The 14,521-nt window shown below is 49.7% G+C and overlaps 1 protein-coding gene across 1 annotated transcript; it reads left to right on the plus strand.

The window, feature by feature from the left end:
- Nucleotides 1-3,317: 3,317 nt before the first annotated feature.
- CUNH2orf50 (chromosome unknown C2orf50 homolog) lies at nt 3,318-14,314 on the plus strand. The gene is made up of 3 exons (XM_012438807.2): nt 3,318-3,830; nt 10,463-10,502; nt 14,123-14,314. Exons 1-3 carry the CDS (start codon nt 3,574-3,576, stop codon nt 14,312-14,314), a joined length of 489 nt encoding a protein of 162 aa, XP_012294230.2. The 5' UTR covers nt 3,318-3,573.
- The last annotated feature ends 207 nt before the right edge of the window (nt 14,315-14,521 follow it).

Raw genomic sequence — 14,521 nt, forward strand, 5'->3', positions numbered from 1 at the left:
GGTGAGGCACACCCCGAGTGAATTTGGATGTTTTTCCAGGCACAAGGACATGTGAAAAGAGACTGGCAGTGACTGACCTGGACCGGCAGGTGACTTTTTTTCCCCCCTCAACGTTTTATTTTAAAATTTTTCGGACACAGAAAAGTTGAAGGAATGGTTGGGGAGACACCCATATGCCCACCACCTAGATTCTACAGTTACGTTGTGTTGCATTTGCTTTGTCACACATCAGTCCAGCCTGTTATCAGTTCTCGGTCTCAAATGGTTTTAAGGTACCTTTTAATTTAATTTTATTTATTTATTTTTTGAGACGGAGTCTCGCTGTGTTTCCCAGGCTGGAGTGCAGTGGCTCGATCTCGGCTTACTGCAACCTCTGCCTCCCGGATTCAAGCAATTTTCCTGCCTCAACCTCCCGAGCAGCTGGGACTACAGGCGCCCCCCACCATGCCCAGCTATTTTTGTATTTTTAGTAGAGACGGGGTTTCACCATATTGGCCAGGCTGGTATCGAACTTCTGACCTTGTTATCTTCCCGCCTCAGACTCTCAAAGTGCTGAGATTACAGGTGTGAGCCACCGCACCTGGCTACCTTTTAATTATTTAAAACCAACTTCTAGCTGGGTGTGGTGGCTGGCCAACATGGGGAAACCCCATCTCTACTAAAAATACAAAACAAATTAGCCGGGTGTGGCAGTGCATGCCTGTATTCCCAGCTATTCGGGAAGCTGAGGCAGAATCGCTTGAATCTGTGAGGCAGCGGTTGCAATGAGCCAAGATCACAACACTGCACTGCAGCCCAGGGAACAGAGTGAGACTGTCTCAAAAAATAAAAATAAAAATAACCTCCGTGGAACTATTCAGCCTCTACATACATCAGGAACTCGATCAGTCATGATGGTTTTTCACAGATGCTCTCGCTGGCATTTTTGTCCTGGTCCCTGTTTCTGGAGCCTGTGGCCAGGGCTGGAGGTATCTGAGCAAACTGCATGGCTGTTCTCAGCTGCTCAGGGCCACAGCCTGCGATCAGCCTGACAAGGCCTCCCAGGACACACAGCAAGGACCTCCCAGGACACCCACACCCTGTCCTCTCTAAAGACACTCACAGGATGCCTTCTGGGGGTTCAGGGAAGTCGGAACTGCTACTCCTTGGGCGTGGCAGGAACCTGTCGTCGCTGTGCAGGGAGCATAGATGCTTCCGGGAGATCAGCACTCAGAAAAAAGCCTGGCCCAGGGCCCCAGCACACAGCGCAGCACCCCTGCCACGCTCCTGCCATGCTCCTGCCACGCTCATCTTTACCAGGAAAATTTAAGGCACTAGATCCCAGCCTGTATCATCCCCGCTTGAAGGGGAGGACAGAGGGGAGACAGAGTCCCAGGTCTGCAGCTCTGATTTTAGACTGTTTTCCCAAAAGGTCATACTCCTCAGCTCCTTCCTCATGCAAGCGCGGAAAGACGAGGCTGGCAGCTCTTTTTGGCCTGGCTTCAACCCTGTCTTCTCATGCCAGCCCTCCACCCGTGCCCAGTAGGCACTTCATTGCCATTGCTTACCCAGACCATGGCAATAGTGACCTCACCTGTTTCTTGCCCCTTTCCTGGTGGTTCTGTTCCCTGCAGCTCCTTGAGGCTCACAGCCCTCAGTATCTCCCCACTGGGTGCAGGATACAGTCAAAAACACCCCGGGTCTGCCCCCATGTGCCCTGCCACCCCAGTTCTTGTCTCCTCCCCCCACATCTCCCAAAATTCCAGGCTGTCTGTTGCATCCCGATGGCGCCATGGATGCCATGTTAACCTCTGTGACCTGCACAGACACTCCAGATGAGTTCCTGGAAAATCTGAAGTAACTGGAAGACCATGAAAAGAGGAAGAAATGATCAACCCCTGCGCCTCCTTAACTCTGGCATTCTCTATTGTTCCGTATTCCCGCCCCAACTGACAAAGCCATTGGACTTTGTAACCGACCTTGGTCAACCTCATGACTCTACACCCTAGGACCCCGTCCCGGCTTGCAAAAAACCGCCCTAAACTGTAACTTCTGTAACCTTCCACTGCTCACCCCAAACCTATAAAACCAACTCCTATCCCACCGCCCTCCGCTGACTCTTCAGACTCAGCCCACCCGCACCCGGGTGAATAAACAACCAAGTTGCTCACACAAAGCCTGTTTTGCAGGGGAGTGGGGGGGGTCTCTTCATTCAGAGCGCACGTTTTAACACATCCAAGTTTTTGCTGTCACCCCAATTTTTCCACCCGGCAAGTCCTTTCACCCGTGAGGTCCCAACTCCTTGCTGCCTCTCTCATAGAAGCAGAATCCAGCAGGGCGCACAGGACCGGCCACACACAGTGCGGGCTCGGTGTTCAGGGCTGCCCTGCTGCGCGGCCCCAGGGCATCTGCGCAGGCCTCTGTTCAGCCGGGCTTTCCCTGCGCTTAGCTCTTCCCATACACACACAGGAGGCAGCACGCCAGCTAAATGGACCCACAGAGAAGCTGCCTGGAAGGAACTGTGAATCCGCCAGCACCTACCGGGAACAGCATGAACCGAAGCAGCACGTGCAGGAGGCAGAAGCGATGAGAGCCGCGGGCGCCCCTGGAGCTCAGCTGATCCGGACCCGGAGAGGCTGCCATGGAGAGAGCCTGGCTGCAGCCGGTGAGAGCAGAAGCCGGGCAGAGGGCTCAGACCACGAACCGCTGTCCTCAGGTTCTCACTAGTCCCTTCAGGCGGTGACTGTGTGACCGCGGGCGGTCACTTGTTCTTGGCAGGGAGGGCCTCAGTTTCCTCGTCTGTAGAATGGGGTTGGAAAGGCATGCCCGGGAGGTCGCAGCCAGATAAAGCCGAGTGCTGTGTGAACGTTCCGGGTTTACAGACAGAAGGGATGTTCCTGGTGCATTGCACCGTTTCCCTCGCCGGACAGAAGCTCCCGACCGCCGCCATCGCTCCCGAACAAGCAGGAAACTTCACACCGATGCCTGAGCCACCGTTCCCACAGCGCCCTCAGCGCCACCGTCTCCTGAGAGCCTCGCAGCTTCCACGAGGGGGCAGCCCAGGCCTGTCATTGCCCCACGGCCTGAGCGGCTGCTGAGGCCAAGTGCAGTAATAAGGGAGGGTGGTCCCCAGGAGCCCGGGCTTGGCTCCTTCCCCATCCCCTGCCCTGTGCGGAGGACTCTGGCTGCTGAACTGGGCGTGGCACCTACTCAGGAATGCTCTGCACCCCAGCCCCAGGGCTCAGATCACACACACACACACACACACACACACACACACACACACACACACGGCCCGCCCCTTCCTGGGAGCTGACAGTTCCCAGGACAACAGTCAACAGTCAACACAGGCTGGAGTTCAAAACGCAGCTGAGCTCAAATGCTCTCCCCAGCCAGGAGGGACCTGTCCCCGTCAGCCACTCTGAGCTCGGGGCCTAAAGGGACAATGAGGAGGACCCTGCCCAGGCTGTCCCGGGGTTAGGAGGGAGGGGTGTTCCAGGAGGAGGTTTGGCTGAGCTCAGGCACAAGCACGCACCTCTCTCTGTCTGTCTCTCTCTCTCTCACACACACATACACACACACACACTTGCACCCATGGGAAGCCACTCCACCCCTGGGCTCCAGAGAACCACATCAGCTGGGTACCGATTGCCCCCTACCAGGCCGCCAGCCTCAGTCTCCCCAGCTGCCCAGGGTGGCCCTATGGCCGGCAGGGGTCTTGCTGATGGCTGCCAGGCCCCCCAGGCTCCGAAGGCGCAGCGGGTGGCCCAGGGAGCTGCCTGCGGTGGAGTGCAGCAGGACCAGCTGTGGCGGGAGCTCCTGGAAGCCGAGCGGAGGGGCCAGCAGCGCTGGTGAGTCCCTGCCCTCCCTTCTCCACCCTGACCCCGCAGCCTGACGGCAAGTTGGAGAAGCCTTTGGAGAAGGGGGGATGGGTGGGGAAATGATCCGGGCTAAGGGACAGAGAGCGTGGCATGCCTTGGGGGGAGGTGGGGCACCAGCCCAGCCCCCAGCCAGACCCGAGCCTGAACCTAGGAAGCGGGAAAGATGGAGGCCAGGGCAGGGTGCCGCTGGGTCAAAGCAGCCCCACCTGGTTCATTCCGACTGCGGGGAGGCCCGGAATCCCTGGAGCTGGAGCCTACTGGTCTAGTCTGGGTGAGAGGCACTGGCCATCTGACCTGACTCCAGGGAAGGATGCTCCTTCATACATCCATTCAACCCAAACTGCCCATGCGCTGCGCTGAAACAAGACCAGACTGCAACAGGGGACGAGACAGACCTGGCTGTGGCTCCATGGAGCCTTCATTCTCAGGACAAGGCAGCCGAAAGCAAGCAGAGAAGCAAACAAGTACAGATCCTTGTTCAGGGTGGGCAGCGGTACGAAGGGAACATTGGGCCTGGCGCCAGCACTTTGGGAGGCCGAGGAGGGCGGGTCACGAGGTGAAGAGATTGAGACCATCCTTGCCTACATGGTGAAACCCCATCTCTACTCAAAATACAAAAATTAGCCCGGTGTCGTGGCGTGCGCCTGTAGTCCCAGCTACCCAGTAGGCTGAGGCAGGAGAATCACTTGAACCTGGCAGAGGTTGCGGTGAGCCAAAATCGCGGCCATTGCACTCCAGCCTGGGTGACAGAGTGAGACTATCTCTAAAAAACAAAAAGAAGAAGAAGGAAACAGTTCAGACTAAGAGGAGGGAGCCTGCGGAAGGCCTCTCTGAGAAGGAGACGTTTAAGCTGAGACCTAAAATAGGAGAAGTAGCCCAGAGTTTGATGTATCTAACAAAAACAAAACAGAATTAGCGTAGCTGAGGCACAGGGAGGGAGGGAGGCGACAGGATGAGGGGAGCATGCGGGGAGCCACCCCAGCCCTTGTTAAAGTCTGGATGTGTTTTTTTCCAAAGGAGATACCATACAGGATTTTAAGCAAGAGCATGGCATGATCATTTACATGTTTTAATGACCAGCCTGATAGATTCTAGAATGCATTCATCTTGCACAACTGAAACTTCATACCCGCTGATTAGCAACTCCCCATTCTCCCTCCCCCAACCCTCTGGCACCGTTCTATTCTTTGCTTCCAGGAGTCTATTTTCCTCACGGAAGTGGAATTGTGCGTATTGTTTTTCCATGTCTGTCTCGTTGCTTAGCATCCCATCCTCCAGGTTCGTCCATGTTGTAGCGTATTACAGACTTTCCTCCCGTTTGAATATGTGCAGTTTCCTTATTCATTTGTCAATGGCCTTTTAGTTTGTTTCCACAATTGACTATTATAAATAGTGCTGCAGTGGACATGGGAGTGATTTCAATTCCTTTGGGTAAATTTTCAAAAGTGGCTATCTTAGTTCATTCTGCATTGCTGTCAAGGACCCCCTGAGGTTGGGTAATTTATAAAGAGGCTTATTTGGCTCACAGTTCTGCAGGCTGTGCAAGCATCGTGCTGGAATCCGCTTGGCTTCTGGTGAGGGCCTCAGGAAGCTTACACTAATGACAGAAGGTGAAGGAGGAGCGGGCATGTCTCATGGTGAGAGGGGGACCGGGAGAGAGGGGAGGAGTCAGGCTCTTTTTAACAACCAGTTCTCTCCCGTGAACTAATAGAACAAGTGCTCGTTCATTTCCGCAAGGAGGGCACCAAGCCATTCATGATGGATCTGCCCCATGACCCAGATATCTCCCACTAGGCCCTACCTTCAACACTAGGGATCACATTTCAATATGAGATTTGGGGAGAACCAACATTCAAACTGTACTAGTGGACTGCAGGATTACATGGAACCTCTACTTTTAATTTGTTGAGGAACCTCTGTTGTCTTTTCATAGCAGCGACACCACTCTGCATTCCCATCAGCAGGTCCCAGCAGTCTGGTTTCTCCACACACTGGCCAACGCTCATTGATTGCCTTTTGTTTTTTGATAATAGACATCCTAATAGGAATGAGGTGGTCTCTTATTGTGGTATTTTGTTTTGTTTTGAGACAAAATCTGACTCTGTCACCCAGGAAGGAGTGCAGTGGCATAATCTTGGCTCACTGCAACCTCTGCCTCCCGGGTTCCAGTGATTCTCCTGCTTCAGCCTCCTGAGTAGCTGGGATTACAGGCGCCCTCCACCATGCCTGGCTAATTTTTGTATTTTTAGTAGAGAGAGGGTTTCACTATATTGGCCAGGCTGGTCTTGAACTTGTGACCTCAGATGATCCATGTACCTCAGCCTCCCAAAGTGCTGGGACTACAGGTGTGAGCCACTGTGTTTGATGTCATTGTAGTTCTGATTTGCATTTCACTGATGATGAGTGATGTTGATCATCTTTTCATATATTTATTGGCCATTTATTTATCTTCTTTGGAGAAACGTCTATTCAAGTTCTTAGCCCATTTTTTTCAATTGGGTTATTTGGTTTTGTGCTACTATGTAGAAGTTCCTTATATATGTTGGAAGTTAACCCCTTATCAGAAACATGGTCTGTAAAGAGCGTCTCCCATTCTGTGTGTTGCTTTTCACTGTGTTGCTTGTTTCCCTTGCTCTTCAGAAGCTGTTTAGTTTGATGTAACTCCATCTGTCCATCTTTGCTTTTGCTGCCTGTGCTTTGTGTGGCATTTCCATGGAATAACTGCCAAGATCAATGGCATGAAGCTTCCTCCTGTGTGTTTGAGTGTATTGGTATGTATCATGTAAGAAAGGATACAATTTCATTCTTTTGCATGTGAAAAGCTTCTGCACAGCAAAGGCAACAATTAACAGAGTGAAAAGGCAACCCACAGAATGGCAGAAAATATTTACAAACTGAGTAGGTGTGGGAGGAAAGGTGAGGAAGGAGTAAAGGATGACAGATCTCAGCTTGAATAATTAATAGAGAGGAGAAAAATGATGAAGATGCTGAGCTCTGGTGAGTTTTAAATGCCTGAACGATGTCTAGATGGAGCTTCCCAGGAGATAGCTGAGTGTGAGAGTCACGAGTTGCGTACTAAAAACCCATACAGAAGGGGAGAATGCAGACTGACTGCGAATGGACACAGGTGTTTTGGGGTGATGAAATGTCCTGGAATCAGAAAGTGGTAACGACCGTGCAACTCCATGAATATACTAAAAGTCATTGAGTTGTGTGCTTTAAAAGGTGAATCTTATGGAATGTAAATTGTATCTCAATTATAGAAGGAAACAGGTGGGCACTGGCCCCAGCGATGTGAATAAGCTTTCCCTAGAGCGCAATGGATCAGAAGAGGCGAGAACACAGGACAGAACTTGCAACATTTACTAGAAGGGCAGAGAAGCTGCCAGGAAACACCAGAGGAGAAAGCAGGGGGCACAAGGAGGCATAAAGACCAAGAGGAAAGAGTTTTACAAGGCCTGGAAAGCCCTAAGAGGGGTGTGTAAGGCAGTGCTACCCCACAGAAATACCATGTGAGCCACACACATAGCTTAAATTTTCTAGTAACCTCCTTTAAAAAATGAAACAAGAGGCCGGGCACAATGACTCACACCTATAATCTAGGCACTTTGGGAGGCAGAGGTGGGCAGATCACCTGAGGTCAGGAGTTTGAGACCAGCCTGGTCAAGATGATGAAACCCTGTCTCTACTAAAAATACAAAAATTAGCCAAGTGTGGTGGCAGACACCTGTAATCCCAGCTACTCCGGAGGCTGGGGCAGGGATAATTGCTTGAAACCAGGAGGCAGAAGTTGTAATCAGCTAGATTGTGCCACTGCACTCCAGCCTGGGCAACAGAGCAAGACTCCATCTCAAAACAAAAAGCAAAAAAACCTTATAGGAATAAAAATATATAAAGTTGAAATATAAGACACAACTGAAGTGAGATTTCATAAACTCAAGACAGGAAAAATTATTCAGAAAATCAAGACAGAAAACACAAAAGAAGAATTAAAAACCTAAAGAAACTGAACAAGAAGGTCCAACCTTTTTTTTTAGACAGTCTTGCTCTGTTGCCAGGCAGGAGTGCAGTGGCATGATCTTTGCTCACTGCAACCTCTGCCTCCTGGGTTTAAGCAATTCTCCTGCCTCAGCCTCCCGAGTAGCTAGGACTACAGGTGCATGCCACCATGCCCAGCTAATTTTTGTATTTGTAGTAGAGATGGGGTCTCACCATGCTGGCTAGGATGGTCTCGATCTCTTGACTTTGTGATCTGCCCGCCTTGGCCTCCCAAAGTGCTGGGATTACAGGCGTGAGTCACCTCTCCTGGCTGGTCCAATCTGTCTTTAAACAAAATTCCCAAAGGAGAGAATGGGAGAGAGAAAATGTCTAAAGAGAAAGTGAGTGAGAATTTTCCAGAATCAAAGAAATGCATGAGTCCACAGATGCTGGATTCTGTGCTCCCCCAAAACAGATGCATTAACAAGAAAGGGAGACATGGAATTCTGAAAGAGAGGAGTGCCAGCGTGTTGGTGAAGGGACCAGCCTGTGATCTTGGGGCATAGCCAAGCCAGTGGCAGCAAGAGGACATAGGGCTTCCAAGAAGGTGTCTAAAAAAGGTTTTAAAGGAACGTTTATTATCTGATGCACATGACTGTGCAGAAAATAATATTGAGAGGGACTTTTCAGTTTTGTTGGAGCATCTGGAATCAATGATCAGTACACAGAAGCCTAAAAAAAGGCCGGGCGTGGTGGCTCACACCTGTAATCCCAGCACTTTGGTAGGCCAAGGTGGGCAGATCACAAGGTCAGGAGTTCAAGACCAGCCTGGCCAACATGGTATAACCCTGTCATAAAAAGCTAAACAATGTTATAATATTTATCAACTTAACCAAGATCTATAATTATATTGAAAGAATTAGGGGAAGGCCAGGGAGAAGAATGCTAACTCTTCATCTATCATAATAGAAAACTGATAGATAAGTTTAAATTTTTTAAAATATGGCCAGGCATGGTAGCTCACGCCTGTAATGCCAGCACTTTGGGAGGCGAGGTTGGTGGATGACGAGGTCAAGAGATCAAGACCATCCTGGCCAACATGGTGAAACCCTGTCTTTACTAAAAATACAAAAATTAGCTAGGTGTGGTGGCACATGCCTGTAGTCCCAGCTACTCAGGAGGCAGAGGTTGCAGTGAGCTGAGATTGTGCCATTGCATTCCATCCTGGGCAACAGAGTGAGACTTGGTCTCAAAAAAATTTTTTTAATATTAAGAAGCAGCAGTTGATACAGTTTGGATCTCTGTCTCCACCCAAATCTCAAGTTGAATTGTAATCCCCAGTGTTGGAGGTGGGGCCTGGTGTAAGGGGATTGGATCCTGGGGGCGGTTTCTCTTTAATGGTTTATACCATCCCCATGGTACATCCTCACAGTAGTGAGTTCTCAACAGATCTGGTTCTTTTAAAGTGTGTGGCACCTCCCTTCTCTCTCTCTTGCTCCTGCTCTGGCCATGTGACCTGCCTGCTGCCACTTTGCCTTCCACTATGACTGTAAGCTTTCTGAGACTTCCCCAGAAGCTAAGCAGATGCCAGCATCATGCTTCCTGTACAGCCTGTGGAACCGTGAGCCAATTTAACCTCCTTTATAAATTACCCAGTCTCAGGTATTCTTTATAGCAAAGCAAGAACGGCGTAATACAGCAGCAGAATCATATTATTTCAAAAGATGGAAGCAAAAGGCCTGACGAAACAGCTAAAAGACTGGAAATGGTTTGACTCTAGGATGTCGGGCTCAGGGACTGTGAGGATGGGGGCAGAGAAGGCTGTTTTTATTATGTTTTGTAGAATTGTTTGACTTTTTAAAAATAGATTCAAATAAAATTAAATGACCAGTGCAAGGTCATACCATTCTTACGGTCATCCTCCCTCCCTTTTCCTACCCCTCCCTAACCTTCCTCTGTCACTCACATTGGAAGGTTACAAAGGTTTGGCAGCAAGAAAACTGTTTTTTCTTCAGAGAATGCTTGCTTACTGAAGCCTTCTGAAAATGCACAGATGCAGGGAGAGGTCGTAGCCTTTGCTCTCCTTCGGCAGCCCACCATAGCAACACCATAACTGTCATTGTAGGAAAAGTCATTGGAAATTGAAATGCTTGTTCCTTTCGCAGGATATACCATAAATACCTGCCTGACACTTGACATTTGTTTCACTTAAAAATTCTTTAGTTCTGGATGGGCGCAGTGGCTCATGCCTGTAATCCCAGCACTTTCAGAGGCCAAGGTGGGTGGATCACCTGAGGTCAGGAGTTCGAGACCAGCATGACCAATATGGTGAAACCCTATCTCTACTAAAAGTACAAAAAATGTGGGGCGTGGTGGCATGTACCTGTAGTCCTAGCTACTCGGGAGACCGAGACAGGAGAATTGGGGAGGTGGAGGTTGCAGTGAGCCGAGGTTGTGCCACTGCACTCCAGCCTGGGCAACAGAGCAAGACTCCCTCTCAAGAAAAAAAAAAATTATTTAGTTCTTCCATGTGCTACATCGTTGCATTGACTTGACAAAGTGAAAGTCATTTGTAAAAATGCCCCAGAAGGCACTCACACAGCCAACATGTTTTTCCTTTCCAGGGTTCAGAACTGGAGTTTCCTGAAAGACTATGACCCAATGGTAAGGTAAAACATGTTTCTGCCAAACATACTTGCAATTGAATATTTATTCATTCTTGCCATCATTCAACTAACATTTGCTGAAGATCTACTCTGCACTAGATGTTGGATGTACAGAGATGAGTAAGATACACTCTTGTTTCAAGGAATGCAGGGTCGGTGGGAAAGAAAACATGTATATGAAGCATTTAGAAATTTGTTTCTTTCAGTGTTTCTTAATTTTATTAAGATGAGCCAATTGGAAATGACAGGCATCTGAAATATCTCCCCTGACTGAGGATGGCAGCAATGTGTGGTCATAACTCTATGGTGTGCCCAAGGAGGACAGTGAAATCTGATAAAAATACTTTGTAAACGAATTTCCTGTCTCTAGTATCACCACCTCCAACCCGTCATCCGCTGTGCCGCCAGAGTAACTTCCCTGAACTGCAGAACTGGCCATGTGGCTTCCCTGATTAATATGCTTCAGTAAGTCTGAAATTTTCAGGGTAGCTTACAAAGCCTCCTGTGATCTAGCACCATCTATCGCCCCAGCCTCATTACCCACACCACACTGACCCCACAACACAGTTTTTTGTTGTTATTGTTGTTGTTGTTTTTAGATGAAGTCTCGCTCTGTCACTCAGGCTGGAGTACAATGGCATGATCTCGGCTCACTGCAACCTCTGCCTCCCAGGTTCAAGTGATTCTCCTGCCTCAGCCTCCTGATTGGCTGGGACTACAGGCGCACGCTACCACATCCAGCTATGTTTTTATAGTTTTAGCAGAGACGGGTTTTCGCCGTGTTAGCCAGGATGGTCTCAATCTCCTGACTGCGTGATCTACCTGCCTCGGCCTCCCAGAGTGCTGGGATTACAGGCATGAGCCACCATGCCTGGCCTTTTTTTTTTTTTCTTTGAGAAAGAGTCTTGCTCTGTCATCCAGGCTGAAGTGCAGTGGTACAATTTCAGCTCACTGCAACCTCCACTTCCTGGATTCTAGAGATTCTCCTGCCTCAGCCTCCCAAGCAGCTGAGATTATAGGTGCACTCCACCATGCCTGGCTAATTTTTATATTTTTAGTAGAGAAGGGGTTTCACCATGTTAGCCAGTCTGGTCTCGAACTCCTGACCTCAAATGATCCAACTGCCTTGGCCTCCCAAAGTGCTGGGATTATAGGCATGAGCCACTGTACCCAGGCCCCACAACACACTCTTTTATCCATACCTTTGGGCATGCATGTCCCCTGCTGAAATGTCCTTCCCACCTGGTCAGCCTGATAGACTCTTATTCACTCTTCAAGACCCAGCTCTAGTGCCCCCTCTTCTGGGGAATCTCCCCTTCCTGGGTGGGCTTGATCAGATCACTCCTTCCTTTGATTCACCAGCATATCTCACCTGTTATTTAGGTACTGCATGTAATGTAATACTGCAATGCCCAATTTCACCAGCCGTGAACTCCTTAAAAGAAAGGATGAAGCCAGGAGTTGTGGCCCACCCATGTAATCCCAGCACTTGGGGAGGCAGAGGTGGGAGGATCACTTGGGCCCATGAGTTCAAGACCAGCCTGGGTGACATAGGGAGACCCCATCTCTACAAAAATGACAATTTTTTAAAAAAAGAGAAAAGATGAATATGAATTCATCGCTGCACCCTACCACAACCCTAGCATTTGCCCCATCCCCCAGAGACCATAACAGAGTGGACATTCAGTTCATGCTGGATGAATGAGTGAATGGAAAGATAGATCTCACTATAAAAAAGATGGTGAGCCAGGCATGGTGGCTTGTGCCTATAATCCCAGCACTTTGGGCGGCCGAGGCGAGCAGATCACCTGAGGTCTAGAGTTAGTGACCAGCCTGACCAACATGAAGAAACCGTGTCTCTACTAAAAATACAAAAATTAGCCAGGCATGGTGGCGCATGCCTGTAATACCAGCTATTCAGGAGGCTGAGGTAGGAGAATCACTTGAACCCGGGAGGCGGAGATTGCCGTGAGCCGAGATCCCGCCATTGCATGGCCAAAGAACCAACGTGGAAGATAAGCAATGTGGAATGTCACTCGCTGGGGTGGCCATGCTGACATAGACCTTGCCAGGTTGAGGAAAGGTTTAATGCCCGTCCCGTGGACCTGCTGGGCTTGTTGCTGTCTATTCTGGAGGGAAAATTCAGCTCATGGGACCTGATATCCTGCCCTGTGCATCTTGTCTGGGCTTCCAGACTGTAAGAGTCTCTCCCTGCTAAGGGCTATGTAATAGCAATCTGACTACTGAAACCTGCATCATGGCCAAAGGGTGGAAGCCACCTCGGCATGCACTTTGCCAGGTAACAGCCAGGATCTCCTTACTTGACAGGTCACGGCACTTCTATTAGACACAGGGTAGCAGAAACGTACCCCTAAGCAGGGGCAGGAAGAGCTGAGGATGTTTTCCCACTTAGATAGATAGATAGATAGATAGATAGATAGATAGATAGATAGATAGATAGATAGATAGATAGATGAGACATGGTCTCACTCTGTTGCTCAGGCTGGAGTGCAGTAGCATGATCATGTCTCACTGCAGCCTCAACCTCCTGGGCTCAAGTGATCCTCCCATCTCAGCCTCCTGAGTAGCTGGGGCTACATGCATGCGCCACCACACCCAACTAATTTTGTATTTTTTGTAGAGACGGGGTCTCACCATGTTGCCCAGGCTGGTCTAAATCTTTCCACTTAGGTTTCTCAAAGTGCTGGGATTAAAGGCATGAGCCACGGTGCCTGGCCATCAGATTGCATTTACTCATTAATTCATGCATGCATCCATTACAGAGTCCACCCAAAGGCATGTTCACATATGCCCAGAACAGCACTACCCATAGGAGCCCCAAACTAGAGTCAACCCAAGAGTGATCAGTGGTGATACAGGTGAATAACTTGTGGGATATTCACACAGTTCCCACCATGGAGTAACATACAGCACTGAGAATAAATGGACAGCAATCACACACAAAACGTGAATGAATCTCACAAACATAATGTTGAGAGAAAGAAGCCAGACAGAAGATCCATGATTCCACTAATGTCGAGTTCAAAGCCAGGCAAAGCTAATGCGTGGCATTACAGGTCAGGATCAGGTTGCCTTGGAAGCAAAGACGGTGGCTGAGGGGCTGAAAGGAGGTGGGGTCGGGGTGATCATATCCCTTGATCTGGTTAGGCACATGGGCATCTTTGTGAACATTTGTCAAACTGGACAGTGATGACCTGCACACTTTTCCATGTGAATGTTATACTCTAAGTACAAATCTACAAAAAAACAAAAAACAAAACAAAAAACAACGAATCGAAACCTCCCACCAGATGTAAAGCAGTGTCTTAGTCATGAGGATAGAAAGGGGAGTAAGATCCTTCCCTTGATCTCTGCAGGTTGCAGCATAAAAGCTAAGGGATCTGGGAGGCACCTGGGAAGGGGCAGGTGGAGGAAGAGGAGGGCAAGCTTGGCAGAGGCTGTGGCGGGTCACTCTTGCAGGTCCCAAGTCCAAACCAGGATTGAATCACCTGGAGACACTTCACACAGAGCAGCACCTGCTCTCTGCGCGGTCCTCTCCCATCCTACGGTCCTCCTTTTTCCACGCTGTGTGTGACCTGAGCTGTCCCCTCTTCTCAGGGCAATAAGAAGGAGCCTGAGAAGTTGCCAGACCATGTGCCTCTCTTTTCGGATACAGTCCCCAGTTCCACGAACCGGGTTGTGGGCAGCAGACTGGACACGCCCCTGGGACAGACCCTCATCCACATGGACTTCTTCTTCACAGAAGGGGTCCGGAAGAAGAAGCTGGAGGACGAGATGCAGCCCATCTAGGAGCAAGGAGGGCTGGCTGGCCTTCCTCAGGTGGGCGTGGGTGGGGACCAGAGACCCAGCCCACGACAGCACCAGTCAGCTCCCCACACAAGGCAGCTTCGGGCTGCACTGTGTCTAAGCTGCAGGACACCCCTCCAGAGGGCTCCACGGGGTCGCTCTTACACACTTTTTACACGTGAGAGTCAGAGGACTCAGTAACTGGTCCAC

This window comes from Aotus nancymaae, unplaced genomic scaffold (genome assembly GCF_030222135.1).
Source record: "Aotus nancymaae isolate 86718 unplaced genomic scaffold, 86718_ANA_hifiasm-v0.15.2.pri h1tg000057l, whole genome shotgun sequence".
Classification (NCBI taxonomy): Eukaryota; Metazoa; Chordata; class Mammalia; order Primates; family Aotidae; genus Aotus; species Aotus nancymaae.

Excerpts from the sequence above, each read along its gene's own strand:
- CUNH2orf50 (XM_012438807.2), top strand. The coding sequence starts at position 3,574 with ATGGGAAGCCACTCCACCCCTGGGCTCCAGAGAACCACATCAGCTGGG. Across the intron at positions 3,831-10,462 it reads CGGAGGGGCCAGCAGCGCTG|GGTTCAGAACTGGAGTTTCC; the intron begins GTGAGTCCCTGC and ends TTTCCTTTCCAG. Across the intron at positions 10,503-14,122 it reads TGAAAGACTATGACCCAATG|GGCAATAAGAAGGAGCCTGA; the intron begins GTAAGGTAAAAC and ends CCCTCTTCTCAG.